Genomic DNA, 20,350 nt, shown 5'->3' with positions numbered 1-20,350 from the left:
TGCCAGATTCCATCTCAGACCCTTACAACTATGCATGCTAAGACAATGGGAGAGCAACCATTCAGATCTGTCTCAACAGATTGTGCTGGACAACCTGTCGAGAGACTCGCTCTCTTGGTGGCTCTGTCCAGATCATCTGTCCCAAAGCACGTGCTTCTTGAAACTGTCCTGGGAGATTGTGACTACGGACGCAAGCCTTTCTGGCTGGGGAGCCGTTTGGGGTGCCAAGAAGGCACAAGGGCTGTGGACTCAGGAGTTGTCGTCCCTTCCAATCAATATATTGGAACTCCAGGCAATCTTCAATGCCTTTAAGGCTTGGACCCATCTGGGTTTGTCCCATTTTATCAGATTCCAATCAGACAATATAACCTCGGTTGCCTACATTAACCATCAGGGGGGGAACTAGAAGTCCCTTGGCAATGAGAGAAGTATTTCAGATACTAGAGTGGGCGGAGACTCACAGATATACGCTGTCAGCGATCCACATTCCGTGTGTGGACAACTGGGAAGCGAACTTCCTCAGCAGGGCAATGGTCTCTCCACCCGAGGTGTTTGCAGAGATATGCAGCGAGTGGGGGACGCTGGAGATGGATCTCATGGCATCCCGCCTCAATACCAAGCTACCCAGGTACGGGTTGAGTTTGAGGGATTCTCAGGCGGAACTGATAGATGCCCTATCAGTACCATGGAGGTTCAGACTCATATCTTTTTCCTCCATTACCACTTCTCCCACGTGTGGTGGCTCGCATCAAGCAGGAGCGAGCATCAGTGATTCTGAATGCTCCATGGTGGTCACGAAGGACGTGGTTTGCGGATCTGGTGGGGATGTCCTCATCTTCTCAGTGGAGGTTACCTTGTCGCTGAGATCTGCTGATATAGGGTCCCTTCATTAATCAAAATCTAGATTCTCTGAGGCTGACTGTGTGGAGATTTAACACTTAGTCTTAGCCAAGAGAGGGTTTTCAACACTCTGATTCTAGCTCGTAAGCCAGTTACTTGTCCTATCTACCATATAGTGTGGAGGACTTACTTGTACTGGTGTGAAGAACGTGGCTTTTCCTGGCATAAGGTTAAGGTTGCCAGAATTTTATCTTTTCTCCTGGATTGACTGGAGAAGGGTCTATCTGTTAGTTCCCTGAAGGGACAGATATTGGTCCTGTCGTTACTGCACAAGAGATTGGCTGAGCTTCCGGATGTGCAGTCTCAATTTTATCTTTTCTCCTGGATGGACTGGAGAAGGGTCTATCTGTTAGTTCCCTGAAGGGACAGGTATTGGCCCTGTCGTTACTGCACAAGAGATTGGCTGAGCTTCCGCCTTGGAGCCTCAATCTTGTTCTTCGTGTTTTGCAGCAGGCTCCTTTTGAGCCTATGCATACTGTTGACATTAGATTGTTATCTTGGAAGGTTCTTCTTTTGTTGGCTATTGCCTCTGCACGCAGAGTTTCTGAGATTTCTGATTTGCAATGTGACCCCCCTTATCTTGTTTTCCATGCTGATAAGGCGGTTTTATGTAGTAAATTTGGTTTCCTCCCTAAGGTGGTGTCGGATCGTAACATTAATCAAGAAATTGTTGTTCCTTCTTTGTGTCCTAATTCTTCTTCAGCGAAGGAACGCTTGCTTCACAATCTAGATGTGGTTCGTGCCTTGAAGTTCTATTTTCAGGCTACTAAGGAATTTAGACAATCTTACTCTTTGTTTGTCATCTATACGGGGAAGCATAAGGGGCAGAAGGCTACTACGACCTCCCTATCTTTCCGCTTAGCTTATGAGACAGTGGGGCGACAGCCTCCTGAGGGATAACGGCTCATTCCACTAGAATAGTGGCTTCTATGGATCAGATTTGTAAGGCGGCTACCTGGTCCTCCTTACACACTTTTTTTCTAAATTTTACAAGTTTGATGTGTTTGCTTCGGCTGAAGAAGCTTTTGGGAGACAAGTTTTGCAGACTGTAGTGCCCTCAGAATAGGGTCCACCTCTTTTTTGTTCCTTCCCGTTTTTCAGTGTCCTCTGGAGCTTGGGTATAGTTTTCCCAACAGTAAGGAAAGAAGTCGTGGACTTTCACTGCCTTATAGAAGGAATACATAATTTGTGATCAATTTTGCTTCATTCTCTTTGTATTTTTTATTGCACTACTGGGAGCTAGCTTAACACCTTGGATAACCAAGGATGAGGCATATATGTGCAGCCACCAATCAGCAACTACCTTCCAGCTCCTGAGCCTACCTCATTATCTTTTTCAACAAAGAATACCAAAAGAACAAAAGCAAATTGGAAAGCTTTTTAAAATTGTATGTTGTGTCTGAATCATGATAGAACATTTTGGGTTTCATGTCCCTTTAACTACTTGGCTGCCAATTATTTTCTATATTTAAATCACACAAATGTTGGTCATTCCTCTATAAGATGTAATATGTGATAATAAAACAAAAAAACAAACCTGCTCTATCTAGAATTGATCTTATCACCTTTAGCAGTTTTACATTTCTTACTGAAGTCACACAGAAGTGAGCTGTCATAGAAAAAAGTCTGTGTTTACCAGCAAAAGTGTATTCAAATATTGCTATAAGCATTTGTTTAATAGTAAAATGTTCTAATGAATTGTATTATTAGGCTTGAAAGCTTCTTGTTTTCTTTTTTGACACTTTTTTTTTCTTCTGAATCTTCTGTGTATGTAATGAACCTTTTGTCACTAACATTTACTGTGTGTACTTGATGTGCAGGATGACAGAGGACGCATTGCGGCAGACGTGGTTCCTGACCCAGTAGATATGCCGCTAGAGATGGCTGACGCAGCAGCTGTAGCTAAGGAAATTAAGCAGATTCTTTTGGATGCCATACCTCTGTCATGTGACCTCCCCAAAGTCGCGCTTCCCACTTATGACAACACGTCGGGCAATGCCGTGCTTCAGTCAGCTGGGATGAAGTTAGGTGATCGTGTGCTGATTGCTGGGCAGAAGGTAAACAGGCTAAGATTTAATTTGGCATCCCCTTGTCATCAATAGACCATTATTAAATGGATACGTTTATTTTTTATGCATGAAGTCTACATCCAATTATGGGATTTAGAGAAGCTTTTGTACCAAGTTTGTGTACGCAAATCATGGTGGTGTTTTCAGGAAACATTACCCCTGCCATAACCATGCTTAATAGGGCATTAAAGTCAGTTGGTTATATGTGAAACGTATATATCTGTAATTAAAAACTGCATAGCAATATGTACAAGGGTTTGCAAAGGAAAAGCAGTTCAGTGATATCCTGCTAGAATCTGTGTTTTTGGTCTCTTTTCAACAAGTGCATAATAAAAAGACATTGCAATACCAGTAGATTTTTTTTCTGCCAATTGTTTAAATTTACTTCAACTTGCTGTCCCCTTTGTCATGTGACAGTCATCAACCAATCACAGACTCATATACATATACACTGTGAACTCTTGCACATGCTCAGTAGCAGCTGGTGCCTCCGAAAATTTGCTTATAAAAAACTGCACAATTTGGAAGTAAATTGGAAAATCTCTTAAAACAGCATGTTCTATCGGAATCATGAAAGTTTATTTTTTCTTTGAGTGTCTCTATTTTGACAGTAAATTCAAAATAAAATGTTCATGATTCAGATACAACATGTAATTCTATACAACTTTTCAATATATTTCTATTATCAAACTTAATGTATTCTTTTGGTATCCTTTGTTGAAGAGCAAGCCTAGGTAGGCTGAAAGTAGCATAGTAGTGTATCATTGCCATAAACATTTTTGCAAACACTGCTGCCAGAATGCCAGGCACTTGCACACTCCTGAGCTCACCTAAGGTTACTCTTTAACAAAGGATACTAAAAGAACGAAGCAACATTATTAATTAAAGTAAATTAATTTAAAATACCATGTTCTATCCAATATATTTGTTTAATTTTGACTGTACTGCCCCTTTAAGAATTATGGGACCTTCCAACCTCTGCAACAAATCACAATTTTCAGAGGTATTTTATGACAAAAACAGGCAAAATAATGTGTGTTTATTTTTAATGAAACATTTGATGGGGATGAAATTTTGGTTTTATATCCCTTTAAAATAATTTTGTTTATTTGTAGATGTAAGATTTTGTTGAACCACCACTAGGTGGTGTATACTCTCTATAAAACTGTCCATTCAAAGCATTCACATCTCTCAAAGTGAATCTAATATCTTTTATTTTGAGAGATTAGGTTACCTACTTTGGCAGTTTTAAATTTGACTAAATGTTGAGATGTAACTAATGCTCTTAAAGGCTAGATTATTAGAGGAGGGCAATAAATAGTGCTGATACGTTACATTGCACAATCTGGTACCCTTTATTACAAGTTAAACATTTTAATCAAAGCATCTTAAAGGGACACTAAACCCAAATTTTTTCTTTCATGATTCAAATAGAGCATTCAACTTTAAGCAACTTTCTAATTTACTCCAATTATTATTTTTTCTTCATTCTCATGCTATCTTTATTTGAACAAGCAGGCATGTAAGCTTAAGAGCCGGCCCATTTTTATTTCAGCACCTGGGTAACGCTTGCTGATTGGTTACTAAATGAAGAAAACCAATCAGCAAGCTCTACCAAGGTGCTGAACCAAAAATGGGCTGGCTCTTAACCTTCCCTTCCTGCTTTTTCAAATAAAGATAGCAAGAGAACGAAGAAAAATAGATAATAGGAATAAATTAGAAAGTTGATTAAAATTGGATGCTCTATCTGAATAATAAAATTAAAAAAAAAAATTGTGTTTTGTATCGCTTTAACACAGCCCAAAAAAATCACAAGCCCCTATACTTTTGGATATCACAGAACAGCATTAGGGAACTCGTTACAATCTTATTACAAGTGGTCTGTTATGTGTTTTGCTTGTGTGTTACCCAAAATACCACTTTAAAATGTAGCACTTTTTAAAACATAAAGCAAATGATTAATACTTACTAGTTTGCATTATGAAACACATGAAATAAGGAAATAAATGATTTGTTATATTTAGATTTAATAATGAAATGAAGGTTTTGTGGCACAATTAAAAGCATATAGTATATGTCAGGGGTGAGACTGGGAAGGGCTCAAAGGTGTATGTGACGGTGACCAACGCTCCCGCTCTACCTGACATGTAAGTGACCACTAGACTAGCGCTCGTGCCATAAATAATTCATTTGGACTTGTCATATGAGCGTAAAAATGGATGCGGTGAGGTTTGCGCTCTAACAAAGTTAGTGCACCTTACATGTGAATACTAACTTAAAATACTTCTCTTATCTTTACAATCCTGTTTTTATGTATATTTTATACGTGGTATGTTATGCACAATAGGGAGTATGTATGGGTATTTGAATGTATGTTATGCACAATAGGGAGTATGTATGGGTATTTGAATGTATGTTATGCACAATAGGGAGTATGTCTGGGTATTTGAATGTATGTTATGTACATAGGAGTAAAATGGCTTTGCTGCCTGTGTCAGGGGATTCTGGGAGTGCTGCTCAGAGAGAGAAAGTGCAGCTGGTTTATTTTGGGAATACTGCTTAGGACAGGGGACCTTCATCCAGTCCAGACTGTGGGTGCACTCCATTTCCAGATTTTTAATGCATTTGTAGGGAGGTCAGAACTAACGTGCAGATTCTAAACTGTATTGGTGCAGATCTGTAGAGGCTGTAAAAGGAGCATTTTGGCTTAAAGGGATATGAAACCCGCATTTTTTCTTTCATGATTCAGACAGAACATGCCATTTTAAACAACTTTTCTATTTACTTCTATTATCAGGAGCTGCTGATTGGTTGCTGTACATACAGTAAGTGCCTGAGGTTACTGGCTCATCCGGTGTTCAGCTAGCTCTCAGTAGTGCATTGCTTCTTCATCAACCAAAGATACCAAGAGAATTAAGAAAATGATGTAATAGAAGTAAATTGCAAGTTGTTTATAATCGTATGCTCTATCTGAATCATGAAAGACACATTTTGGGTTTCAGGTCCCTTTAACATTTCTTGGTTGTTATTTGTTTTGTCTGGGAGCTGGTTTATTCTGTAGTGTTTAATATATATAAATTAGTGCTGAGCTTGAACGTATCTAGAAGTCATTATCGCACTGGGTGACCTTTAAGGATATAAATGCAGTCAGGGTATGAAGGGAAATACTGGTAATGTCATTTAGCTGTCTCTGCAAAAAGTTAAAGGCAAGTGGAAGTCAAAATTAAAGGGATATGAAACACAATTTTCCATCTAAAGGGGAGGAGAGACCACGGCTTCATTCATTACTGTTGGGAATTAAGAACCTGGCCACCAGGAGGAGGCAAAGAAAGGCTTAAATACCTCCCCCACTTCCCTCATCCCCCAGTCATTCTCTGCCTTTCGTCACAGGAGGATGGCAAATGAGTGCTCTTATGGAGGGCAGTACTCTTCACATTGGGACTGGAGTTTTAAGTAGTCCTGTCAGCCTCTCGGTGAGAGCCTGGGCGAAAGTTAGAGTCTGGAGATGCAGGGAGAGTCTTTCTGTGAAACCATCCCGACTCATATTAACAGCTCCATAAGCAATCAGCGTTGACGAGTTTCGCTGCCTGCTTTCTTCACTCAAGTCCATGTCAGGAGCGAGGCTACCAACCTGTCACACTTGAAGGGCCGTGTTCCTGTTCCATGGCATATATTCTGGTAAGATCGTTTAATTTTTTATTAATAATGATAACATAGAAGACAGGGTCACAGTGTGGCGCCTTTTTATCTTTACAGAATCAAGGGTTAATATTCCTGGAAGGGGGATTATTGAACAGGGGGGGTTTATACATGATATTGTTTATTGTGTCATTGCTGCGTTATGTGCGAGATGACGCTCTGGCAATGTGTGGAACTTTCAGGTTACTTGCGGAAATTTTGCGCGGCCATTTTTTGGCGCTTTTTTTCCTATTGCAGGGGCGGTCCTGCCAGGCATTCCATTTGACTGGGTGTGGCTATCTATCCTCTCTTGATCTGTGGCGCATGAGACGTAGCGGTTTCTGTAGTCCGGGTCCTAGGAGGTGGTGAGTGCCCCGGCCATTGGTGGTATAAAGGTGCCTTTTTTTTTATAAATAAAGTTAGGGACCCAAACGCGCAAGCGTTGGAGGACTCTGACGCATTGGAGGGCTCTTCTTCCTTAACAAAGTCTCAATCCTTTGTTTATTGTGAGGAGGTTCTGGTAGATCAGCCTGCTCAACTATGTTCCACATGCCTTGATAAAGTTACAACATCTAAATGTAAACGGATGGCTAGTACTACTGAGCCGTCCACCTCTGAGGGTTCTTTGTCCCAGGAGGTGCGTTCCCTACATTCATCTCCGATTGCACATGCAGCGCCCCAGGATCCAACTGTTACTCCTTCGGGAGAGATTTGTTGGCCGTCAGACTTTGCGGACCAACTGGAATCGGTGGTTTAGAAAGTGATCCATGCCTTACCACGTTCTGCTAAGTGCAAGTGTAGGGTTTATCATAGCGGCCCGGCCCAGGGTTTGTCCATGCCGATGGCTGATCCAGAGGCTCTATACGATGACGAGGCCCACTCCGACTCTTCGGGGAGGCCCCTTCTAGATCGGAGTCCGTGTCATCTAAACCTCCCGCGGCGGAGGAGACTGGTTATAGGTTTACGATGGAGAATCTGCGCTTTCTACTACAGCAGGTGCTTGCTACTCTGGAGGTTGCGGAACCTAAGATACCGGAGGAACCTGCGATTCCTGAGCTTGACAAGGTATACATGGACAGGGTAGTGCTCAGTCTTTCCCAGTTCCCGTTAAGATAGCAAATATTAAGAATGAATGGGAGCGATTAGGGTCGTCCTTTTCCCCTTCTTCTTCTAAAAAGCTGTTCCCCGTTCCAGACTTGAGCTGTGGGGGACCATCCCTAAGGTGGATGGGGCCATTTCTATGTTTGCGAAGCAGACAACTATTTCCCTCGAGGATAGTTAGTCGTTTAAAGAGTCCATGGATAAAAAGCTGGAAAACCTGTTGAGAAAGATGTTTCAGCACACAGGGTTTGTTTTTCAGGCAGCAGCGGCCGTTGCGGTGGTCGATGGAGCTGCGACATATTGGTGTGAATCCCTGTGTGAAATGGTCGAGGGGGAGACTTCCATCGACGAGATACAGGAGAAGATTAAGGCGCTGAAGGTTGCCAATTCTTTCATCTGTGATGCCAATATGCAAATTATTCGCCTGAATGCCAAGGTGTCAGGTTTTACTGTTTTAGCACGCAGGGCTCTGTGGCTAAAATCTTGGTCTGCGGACATGATTTCTAAAGCGAGGCTGTTGTCCCTGCCTTTTCAAGGAAAGATCCTGTTCGGTCCAGGGTTGGATTCGATTATATCCACGGTTACAGGAGGCAAGGGAGCTTTCCTATCGCAGGATAAAAAGGCTAAGCCTAAGGGATCTACTTTTCGTCCCTTTCGTGCGGACAAGGCCCAGCACCAGCAACCCTCTGTAAAAGCGGACCAGTCCAAGGGATCTTGGAAGCCGGCCCAATCTTGGAATAAGTCCAAGCAGAGCAAGAAGCCCGCCAAGACGAAATTGCCATGAAGGGGCGGCCCCTGACCGGTCTCCGGATCACATAGGGGGCAGACTATCTCTATTCTCAGACACATGGTTGCAGGATGTTCAGGACCCCTGGGTGCTAGAAGTTATCTCCAAGGGTTACAGTATAGGGTTCAGATCCCATGCGCCCGAGGGCAGATTCCTCCTGTCAAACCTGTCTTCAAGACCGGAGAAGAGACAGGCCTTTCTAGAGTGTGTGAGAGATCTCGCCTCTCTCAGGGTTATCGTACCAGTACCCCTAGCCGAAAGGGGTCTAGGGTACTATTCCAACCTTTTTGTGGTTCCAAAGAAGGAGGGCACGTTCCGCCCGATTCTGGACCTAAAGTGTTTAAGCAAGTTTCTGAGTGTTCCATCTTTCAAAAGGGAAACAATCAGATCTATTCTGCCCCTAGTTCAAGAGGGACAGTTCATGACGATTATAGACTTAAAAGATGCTTACCTTCATGTGCCAATCCACAGGGACCACTTCAGGTTCCTAAGATTTGTATTTCTGGACCAACACTTCCAGTTTGTGACCCTTCCTTTTGGTCAGGCGAAGGTTCTTGGGGCGCTGCTTTCAGTGGCCAGATCCAGGGGCATTGCAGTGGCGCCTTACCTGGACGACATCCTGGTTCAGGTGCCGTCGCTCTGCCTCGCAGAGGATCATTCGAGGGCTCTTCTTCTGCTCCAATCTCATGGTTGGAAGATGAACTCAGGAAAGAGTTCCCTGGTTCCCAGCAACAGGGTGGAGTTCCTGGGCATGATAATAGACTCATTGTCCATGAAGATATTTCTCATGGATCAGCGGCGCAGGAAGCTTGCGTTCCACCTGTCTTTCCCTTCAGTCCCTCCTCAAGCCCATCGGTGGCTCAATGTATGGAAACGATAGGTCTTATGGTGTCAAGCATAGATGTCATCCCATTCGCCAGGTTCCACCTCAGATCTCTTCAATTGTGCATGTTGAGACAGTGGAACGCCGATCATTCAGATCTATCACAGCTGATATCCCTGGATGCTCGGACTCGGAACTCCCTCTCTTGGTGGGTTCGTCCGGAGCAACTGTCCATGGAGACATCCTTCTTAAGACCGTCCTGGGAGATTGTGACCATGGATGCCAGTCTGTCAGGATGGCTGTTTGGGGTGCCAGGATGGCACAAGGAAAGTGGTCCAGGGAGGAGTCTCTCCTTCCGATCAACATCCCAGAAATATGAGCAATCTACAATGCTCTGAAGGCTTGGCCTTCTCTGGGGTCGGTCAGTTTCATCAGATTCCAGACCGACAACATTACCTCGGTGGCTTACATCAACCATCAGGGGGGTACGAGGAGCTCCCTCGCGATGAGGGAGATATCTCGGATTCTGGAGTGTGCGGATTCCCACAACTGCTTGCTCTCAGCGATTCACATTCCGGGTGTGGACAACTGGTAATCAGACTTTCTCAGAAGACAGTCCTTTCATCTGGGGGAATGGTCTCTTCACCCCGAAGTGTTTGCAGAGATTTGTAACAGATGCAAAACGCCGGAGATAGATCTCATGGTGTCCAGACTCAATTGCAAACTACCTCGATACGGGTCGAGGTCCAGGGATCCCCAGGCAGAGCTGATAGATGCCTTAGTGGTTCCTTGGGGATTCTGCCTAGCTTACATTTTTCCTCCGTTACCACTTCTACCTTGAATAGTGGCACGCATCAAACAGGAGCGGGCCTCGGCCATTCTGATTGCTCCTTCGTGGCCCTGCAGAGGACGTGGTTTGCAGATCTGGTAGGGATGTCATCCTCTCTGCCGTGGAGGTTACCCTGTCACAGGGATCTGCTGTCACAGGGCCCCTTTCAGCATTAAAATCTAGATTCTCTGAGGCTGACTGCGTGGAGATTAAACGCCTAGTCTTAGCCAAGAGAGGCTTTTCTGAAAGTGTGATTGATACTATAATTCAGGCAAGGAAGCCAGTCACTCATCGCATCTATCATAAGGTGTGGAGGACTTACTTGTCCTGGTGTGAGAAGCATGGATATCCTTGGCATAAGGAGAAGTTATCCAGGATTCTGTCCTTTCTCCAGGATGGCTTGGAGAAGGGTCTTGCCGCTAGTTCCTTAAAGGGACAGATTTCTGCATTATTAGTCTTGTTGTATAGGAGACTTGCTGAGCTCCCTGACATACAATCTTTTGTTAAGGCTCTGTCTTGAATCAGACCTGTCTTTAACCAGTCGGCTCCGCCTTGGAGCTTAAACTTAGTCCTTAAGGTTTTGCAGAGGGTTCCGTTTGAACCTATGCATTCCATAGACATTAAGGTTCTGTCCTGGAAGGTTCTCTTCCTGTTGGCTATTGCATCGGCACAAAGAGTATCTGAGCTAGCTGCCTTGCAATGTGATCCTCCTTATTTGGTGTTTCATGCGGATAAGGCTGTACTGCGCACTGCGTTGGGGTTTCTAACCGTAACATCAATCAGGAAATAATTGTTCCTTCTTTGTGTCCTAACCCTTCTTCTTCAAAGGAGAGGTTACTTCATAACCTGGATGTGGTTCGTGCCTTGACGTTTTATCTTCAGGCTACCAAGGATTTCAAACAGTCTACATCTCTTTTTGTGGTGTATTCTGGGAAGCGCAAGGGGCAAAGGGCCTCTGCTACTTCTTTGTCTTTTTGGTTGAGGAGTATGATTCGCTTGGCTTATGAGACAGCGGGACATAAGCCTCCTCAGAGGATCACGGCTCATTCAACTAGAGCTGTGGATTCGTCTTGGGCCTTCAAGAATGAGGCCTCTATGGAGCAAATCTGTAAGACGGCTACCTGGTCCTCCTTAAACACTTTTACAAAATTTTACAAGTTTAATGTTTTTGCTTCTGCGGAAGCTGTTTTTGGGAGAAAGGTTTTGCAGGCTTTGGTGCCCTCTGATTAGGCTCCGCCTTTTTACCCTCCCGGTTTCATTCAGTTTCCTCAAGTCTAGAGCTTGGGTATATGTTCCCAACAGTAATTAATTTAGATGTGGACTCTCCTCCCCTTTAGATGGAAAACATAAATTATGCTTACCTGATAATTTCATTTCCATCGAGGGGAGGAGAGTCCACGGCTCCCACCCGTATCTCTGATAGGCGGACCTAAAATTTATACTCTTCTGGCACCATTTATACCCTGATATTTCTCCTACTGTTCCTTGGCAGAATGACTGGGGGATGAGGGAAGTGGGGGAAGTATTTAAGCCTTTGGCTGGGGTGTCTTTGCCTCTTCCTGGTGGCCAGGTTCTTAATTCCCACAAGTAATGAATGAAGCCGTGGACTTGCCTCCCCTCAATGGAAATGAATTTATCAGGTAAGCATAATTTGTTTTTTCATTAATTATTTTGGTTTGGGCATACAATTTTAAATAGGTTTCCAATTTACTTATATTCTCCAATTCTCTTAGAGCTCTTGGTATCTTTTGTAGGGATGTAAGTTCAGGAGCATGCATGTGTTTGGAGCACTATACAGCAACAGTTTTACAAGAATGTGATCCATTTGCAAGAGCAATATTTTCTGCCATGTAGTGCTCCAGATGCCTACCTAGGTATCTCTTCAACAAATATTCTGGAAAGAAACCAAATTTGATAAAAGAAGTAAATTGGAAAAATTGTATGCTCTGTCTGAATCATAAAAGAACATTTTGGATTTATTGTCCCTTTAAGCTTTCATGATTAAGTTTTAAAAAACAACTTTCCAATTTACTTCTATTATCTGTTTGCTTTTCTCTCTGCCTCCTTTTGTAGAAAAATCTCCTTTCCATGAGACCATACTGCAGTATGCTCATGAGTTGTCTCTATTGCTACAAACATTGTTGGAAATCCTGTTGCCATATAATGCTCAAGACACGTGCACTGTGCTCTCATGGAAAGGAGTTAAATTAAAGGGATAATAAAGTGAAAATGAAACTTTCCTCATTCAGATAGGGCATGTGATTTTCAACAACTTTCCTACGTCTATAATCAAATTTGCTTTGTTCTATTTGTATCCTTTGTTGAAAAGCATACCTAGGTAGGCCCAGGAGCACCAATGGTAGCTGCTGATTGGTGGATGCAAATAGACCATTCTTGCCATTGAATCAATTGATTGAATAGTTCACTGCTGCCCTTTCAACAAAGAACATTAAAGGGCCATTATACACTCATTTTTTCTTTGCATAAATGTTTTGTAGATGATCTATTTATAAAGTCCATAAAGTTTGTTTTTTTTAAAAATTTATAATTTTGCTTATTTTTAAAGAACATTGCTCTGATTTTCAGACTCCTAACCAAGCCCCAAAGTTTTATTTGAATACCGTCAGCTACCTTCTCCAGTTTGCTCCTGTTTGTGTAAAGGGTCTTTTCATATGCAAAAGAAGGGGAAGGGGGGGGGAGTGTCTTATTTCCCACTTGCAGGGGGCTTTCCAACTGCCTTTTCAACAGAGTTCAACTGAAAGTTTCTAAGTACGTTTTTAAACCATTTTATACTGGATTTTTACATCAGTATCTGTGCATCCTATTCTTTATAGTAGTGTCTATTACATGCAGTTATATGAAAATGAGTGTATACTGTCCCTTTAAGGGAATGAAACAAATTTGATAATAAGAAGTAAATTGCAAGTTGTTTAAAATTGTCTGTTCTATCTGAATCATGAAATATAACTGAGTTTATGACCCTTTAAGAGTGAAGGACACCTAGAGAAAAAGGTAAGTTTTCATATAGAAGAAAGCTAGAAAGGTTTTTAATTGCTGTATCTGAATCACCAAACCTTAAAGATACATGAAAGTCAAAATGAAACATTTTTATGGTTCAGACAGAGTATACAATTTTCAAAGAATATTCAATTTACTTCTATTAACTTTGTTGAAAAGCATACCCAGGTAGGCTGAGGAGCCGTAATGCGCTACCGAAAGGTAGCTGGTGATTGGTGTCACATATGCCTCTTGTCATTGACTCACTAGGTGTGTTAAGCTTGCTCCCAGTAGTACATTGCTGCTCTGAAGCCGACTTAAATTATGTGTCTAACAGCTATGCAGGGACTAAGCTGATTGGTGTATGAAAGCAACATGACAATGGCACTTCTACGTCCCTTTAGTTGTGACATTTTGTCATCTGTCCTTTGTAAAAGATTAAAATCAGCTTGACAGAGAGCATTAGATTAATGGAGACTACTGGACCAAACTGAGCAGGAGAGAGGTTATGATATCTGGTGTCCGAGGAACTTTATAGGACATTGTGTTATGGGCCCTATTGTTGACAACTAGTTGATTACTGGACAACTGTGGCTCTCTGGGTCACATTGTCGCTACATTTGAGCCGGTAGGAGATAAAGATGCGCTGAACAACATTAGTGTCATGATGTCCGTTTTAATCCAAGATGGTAACATTAACAGTTCTAATCCTAAAGTAGGTAGGTCCTCACGGGGTTATTGGCAACCTGAAGGTCTGTAAATGGGCAGATATGAAAAGAATGAGGGCAAGGTGCCATGATCAGTATTAACAAAGCCCTTTCCATGGTAAAGGTGCTTTATTGCTCCTCAGTGCAGCTCATGCAATAAGTCCCTGCCTAGTAACCCCTTGTGGATCATGGAGTAACTGCATACTAAATCAGTGCATGAGATAAGCCGGTCTGGCACCTGCATCAGTGCACAACTCTGCAAGTAGTGGAAAGACCTGTATAAGACGGAGTGAAACTCACATAGCCAGACTGGTCCAGGAGGCAGTGTCTCGCCTGGTCGCCGCATCAGATGACTTCTCTGTACCCTTATAGCCAGACTGGTCCAGGAGGCAGTGTATCGCCTGGTCGCCGCATCAGATGACTTCTCTGTACCCTTATAGCTAGACTGGTCCAGGAGGCAGTGTCTCGCCTGGTCGCCGCATCAGATGACTTCTCTGTACCCTTATAGCTAGACTGGTCCAGGAGGCAGTGTCTCGCCTGGTCTCCGCATCAGATGACTTCTCTGTACCTTTATAGCTAGACTGGTCCAGGAGGCCGTGTCTCGCCTGGTCGCTGCATCAGATGACTTCTCTGTACCCTTATAGCCAGACTGGTCCAGGAGGCAGTGTATCGCCTGGTCGCTGCATCAGATGACTTCTCTGTACCCTTATAGCCAGACTGGTCCAGGAGGCAGTGTCTCACCTGGTCGCCGCATCAGATGACTTCTCTGTACCCTTATAGCCAGACTGGTCCAGGAGGCAGTGTCTCGCCTGGTCGCCGCATCAGATGACTTCTCTGCACACTTATAGCCAGACTGGTCCAGGAGGCAGTGTCTCGCCTGGTCGCCGCATCAGATGACTTCTCTGTACCCTTATAGTCAGACTGGTCCAGGAGGCAGTGTCTCGCCTGGTCGCCGCATTAGATGACTTCTCTGTACCCTTATAGCCAGACTGGTCCAGGAGGCAGTGTCTCGCCTGGTTGCCGTATCAGATGACTTCTCTGTACCCTTATAGCCAGACTGGTCCAGGAGGCAGTGTCTCGCCTGGTCGCCGTATCAGATGACTTCTCTGTACCCTTATAGCCAGACTGGTCCAGGAGGCAGTGTCTCGCCTGGTCGCCGCATCAGATGACTTCTCTGTACCCTTATAGCCAGACTGGTCCAGGAGGCAGTTTCTCGCCTGGTCGCCGCATCAGATGACTTCTCTGTACCCTTATTAATCATATCCATCTTCATGCAATATAATAGCCTGAGTATAAACTGCACCCAACATCTCCCCCACTACCACCTCTGTGCGAAGGAGGCAAACAACCCCTTAGAGATTTGCTTACAAAGATGTGCTCTGCGCTGCATGGGATGTCAGAAACATATGAGGTAAAACAGAAAAGCAAGGCTTGAAAAGTCCTGGGAGCCGCAGTGACTCTTAGAGTTTTAATTCTGGCTATAACTTTTTCATTTATACTATATCTATATCAATACAATTCTGTGGCTCCAAAAAGTGTGTCATTGGCTCCTAAATGTGAAATAAATTAGTCATGTTGTGCAATACAGGAAGAACAGTAGGCTCCTCTCATGTGACAAAGTGCAGCTCATCAGTTTATAAGTAGCTTCTTGACAAAACTGCCAGTCAAGCTGTGAATAAGATTGCAGCACTTTCCATCTGCACATTGTGAATGAGGGACAGTGATTCTGGAGAGCATTATGTAGTTGTCATTCAGTGTGCAGCGAAAAGAAGGAAAGTGGTGCCCCCACCTGATGTAATGCACAGAATCCGATAAAATGCAGTAGTTCAAGTTTGAGACTTAATTAAAGTAAGTGTGTGTGTGTGTGTGTGTGTATATATATATATATATTTGTGTGTGTGTGTGTGTATATATATATATATATATATATATATATATATATATATTTGTGTGTGTATATATATATATATGTATATATGTGTGTGTATATATATATATGTATATATGTGTGTGTGTGTATATATATATTTGTATGTGTGTGTGTGTGTATATATATATATATATATATTTCTTTCATGTAATTAGCAAGAGTCCATGAGCTAGTGACGTATGGGATATACATTCCTACCAGGAGGGGCAAAGTTTCCCAAACCTCAAAATGCCTATAAATACACCCCTCACCACACCCACAATTCAGTTTTTACAAACTTTGCCTCCGATGGAGGTGGTGAAGTAAGTTTGTGCTAGATTCTACGTTGATATGCGCTCCGCAGCAAGTTGGAGCCCGGTTTTCCTCTCAGCGTGCAGTGAATGTCAGAGGGATGTGAGGAGAGTATTGCCTATTTGAATGCAGTGATCTCCTTCTACGGGGTCTATTTCATAGGTTCTCTGTTATCGGTCGTAGAGATTCATCTCTTACCTCCCTTTTCAGATCGACGATATACTCTTATATATACCATTACCTCTGCTGATTCTCGTTTCAGTACTGGTTTGGCTTTCTACAAACATGTAGATGAGTGTCCTGGGGTAAGTAAATCTTATTTTCTGTGACACTCTAAGCTATGGTTGGGCACTTTGTTTATAAAGTTCTAAATATATGTATTCAAACATTTATTTGCCTTGACTCAGAATGTTCAACTTTCCTTATTTTCAGACAGTCAGTTTCATATTTGGGATAATGCATTTGATTTAATCATTTTTTCTTACCTTCAAAAATTTGATTCTTCCCTGTGGGCTGTTAGGCTCGCGGGGGCTGAAAATGCTTCATTTTATTGCGTCATTTTTGGCGCGTACTTTTTTGGCGCAAAAAAATCATTTCCGTTTCCGGCGTCATACGTGTCGCCGGAAGTTGCGTCATTTTTTTGACGTTATTTTGCGCCAAAAATGTCGGCGTTCCGGATGTGGCGTCATTTTGGCGCCAAAAAGCATTTAGGCGCCAAATAATGTGGGCGTCTTATTGGCGCGAAAAATATGGGCGTCGCTTTTGTCTCCACATTATTTAAGTCTTATTTTTCATTGCTTCTGGTTGCTAGAAGCTTGTTCTTTGGCATTTTTTCCCATTCCTGAAACTGTCATTTAAGGAATTTGATCAATTTTGCTTTATATATATGTTGTTTTTTCTCTTACATATTGCAAGATGTCTCACGTTACATCTGAGTCAGAAGATACTACAGGAAAATCGCTGTCTAGTGCTGGATCTACCAAAGCTAAGTGTATCTGCTGTAAACTTTTGGTAGCTATTTCTCCAGCTGTTGTTTGTATTGATTGTCATGACAAACTTGTTAAAGCAGATAATATTTCCTTTAGTAAAGTACCATTGCCTGTTGCAGTTCCTTCAACAATCTAAGGTGCAGAATGTTCCTGATAATATAAGAGATTTTGTTTCTGAATCCATAAAGAAGGCTATGTCTGTTATTTCTCCTTCTAGTAAACGTAAAAAATCTTTTAAAACTTCTCTCCCTACAGATGAATTTTTAAATGAACATCATCATTCTGATTCTGATGACTCTTCTGGTTCAGAGGATTCTGTCTCAGAGGTTGATGCTGATAAATCTTCATATTTATTTAAAATGGAATTTATTCGTTCTTTACTTAAAGAAGTACTAATTGCTTTAGAAATAGAGGATTCTGGTCCTCTTGATACTAATTCTAAACGTTTGGATAAGGTATTTAAAGCTCCTGTGGTTATTCCAGAAGTTTTTCCTGTTCCTAATGCTATTTCTGCAGTAATTTCCAAAGAATGGGATAAATTGGGTAATTCATTTACTCCTTCTAAACGTTTTAAGCAATTATATCCTGTGCCGTCTGACAGATTAGAATTTTGGGACAAAATCCCTAAAGTTGATGGGGCTATTTCTACCCTTGCTAAACGTACTACTATTCCTACGTCAGATGGTACTTCGTTTAAGGATCCTTTAGATAGGAAAATTGAATCCTTTCTAAGAAAAGCTTATCTGTGTTCAGGTAATCTTCTTAGACCTGCTATATCTTTGGCTGATGTTGCTGCAGCTTCAACTTTCTGGTTGGAAACTTTAGCGCAACAAGTAACACATCATGATTCTCATGATATTATTATTCTTCTACAGCATGCTAATAATTTTATCTGTGATGCCATTTTTGATATTATCAGAGTTGATGTCAGGTTTATGTCTCTAGCTATTTTAGCTAGAAGAGCTTTATGGCTTAAAACTTGGAATGCTGATATGGCTTCTAAATCAACTTTACTTTCCATTTCTTTCCAGGGTAACAAATTATTTGGTTCTCAGTTGGATTCCATTATTTCAACTGTTACTGGTGGGAAAGGAACTTTTTTACCACAGGATAAAAAATCTAAAGGTAAAAACAGGGCTAATAATCGTTTTCGTTCCTTTCGTTTCAACAAAGAACAAAAGCCTGATCCTTCATCCTCAGGAGCAGTTTCAGTTTGGAAACCATCTCCAGTCTGGAATAAATCCAAGCCAGCTAGAAAGGCAAAGCCTGCTTCTAAGTCCACATGAAGGTGCGGCCCTCATTCCAGCTCAGCTGGTAGGGGGCAGGTTACGTTTTTTTCAAAGAAATTTGGATCAATTCTGTTCACAATCTTTGGATTCAGAGCATTGTTTCAGAAGGGTACAGAATTGGTTTCAAGATGAGACCTCCTGCAAAGAGATTTTTTCTTTCCCGTGTCCCAGTAAATCCAGTAAAAGCTCAAGCATTTCTGAAATGTGTTTCAGATCTAGAGTTGACTGGAGTAATTATGCCAGTTCCAGTTCCGGAACAGGGGATGGGGTTTTATTCAAATCTCTTCATTGTACCAAAGAAGGAGAATTCCTTCAGACCAGTTCTGGATCTAAAAATATTGAATCGTTATGTAAGAATACCAACGTTCAAGATGGTAACTGTAAGGACTATCTTGCCTTTTGTTCAGCAAGGGAATTATATGTCCACAATAGATGTACAGGATGCATATCTGCATATTCCGATTCATCCAGATCATTATCAGTTCCTGAGATTCTCTTTTCTGGACAAGCATTACCAGTTTGTGGCTCTGCCGTTTGGCCTAGCTACAGCTCCAAGAATTTTTACAAAGGTTCTCGGTGCCCTTCTGTCTGTAATCAGAGAACAGGGTATTGTGGTATTTCCTTATTTGGACGATATCTTGGTACTTGCTCAGTCTTTACATTTAGCAGAATCTCATACGAATCGACTTGTGTTGTTTCTTCAAGATCATGGTTGGAGGATCAATTTACCAAAAAGTTCTTTGATTCCTCAGACAAGGGTAACCTTTCTGGGTTTCCAGATGGATTCAGTGTCCATGACTCTGTCTTTAACAGACAAGAGACGTCTAAAATTGATTTCAGCTTGTCGAAACCTTCAGTCACAATCATTCCCTTCGGTAGCCTTATGCATGGAAATTCTAGGTCTTATGACTGCTGCATCGGACGCGATCCCCTTTGCTCGTTTTCACATGCGACCTCTTCAGCTCTGGAACTCCGTGCAATTTTCAGAGCTCTTCAGTTTTGGCCTCTTCTGAAGAGAGAATCGTTCATTTGTTTTCAGACAGACAATGTCACAACTGTGGCATACATCAATCATCAAGGAGGGACTCACAGTCCTCTGGCTATGAAAGAAGTATCTCGAATTTTGGTTTGGGCGGAATCCAGCTCCTGTCTAATCTCTGCGGTTCATATCCCAGGTATAGACAATTGGGAAGCGGATTATCTCAGTCGCCAAACGTTGCATCCGGGCGAATGGTCTCTTCACCCAGAGGTATTTCTTCAGATTGTTCAAATGTGGGAACTTCCAGAAATAGATCTGATGGCGTCCCATCTAAACAAGAAACTTCCCAGGTATCTGTCCAGATCCCGGGATCCTCAGGCGGAGGCAGTGGATGCATTATCACTTCCTTGGAAGTATCATCCTGCCTATATCTTTCCGCCTCTAGTTCTTCTTCCAAGAGTAATCTCCAAGATTCTGAAGGAATGCTCGTTTGTTCTGCTGGTAGCTCCGGCATGGCCTCACAGGTTTTGGTATGCGGATCTTGTCCGGATGGCCTCTTGCCAACCGTGGACTCTTCCATTAAGACCAGACCTTCTGTCACAAGGTCCTTTTTTCCATCAGGATCTGAAATCCTTAAATTTAAAGGTATGGAGATTGAACGCTTGATTCTTGGTCAAAGAGGTTTCTCTGACTCTGTGATTAATACTATGTTACAGGCTCGTAAATCTGTATCTCGAGAGATATATTATAGAGTCTGGAAGACTTATATTTCTTGGTGTCTTTCTCATCATTTTTCTTGGCATTCTTTTAGAATACCGAGAATTTTACAGTTTCTTCAGGATGGTTTAGATAAGGGTTTGTCCGCAAGTTCTTTGAAAGGACAAATCTCTGCTCTTTCTGTTCTTTTTCACAGAAAGATTGCTATTCTTCCTGATATTCATTGTTTTGTACAAGCTTTGGTTCGTATAAAACCTGTCATTA

General features: G+C 42.3%; 1 protein-coding gene across 1 annotated transcript in view; it reads left to right on the top strand.

Moving 5' to 3' along the window:
- CLIP4 (CAP-Gly domain containing linker protein family member 4) overlaps positions 1-20,350 on the top strand; it is a 340,478-nt gene that overhangs the window by 88,966 nt on the left and 231,162 nt on the right. The window contains exon 7 of the mRNA XM_053712642.1: positions 2,721-2,957. Within this exon, the coding sequence (XP_053568617.1) occupies positions 2,721-2,957 (237 nt within the window). The remainder of the gene's footprint in view (positions 1-2,720; positions 2,958-20,350) is intronic.

Source organism: Bombina bombina, chromosome 4 (assembly GCF_027579735.1).
Source record: "Bombina bombina isolate aBomBom1 chromosome 4, aBomBom1.pri, whole genome shotgun sequence".
Lineage (NCBI taxonomy): Eukaryota > Metazoa > Chordata > Amphibia > Anura > Bombinatoridae > Bombina > Bombina bombina.
This window is presented reverse-complemented; position numbering and strand designations above follow the sequence as displayed.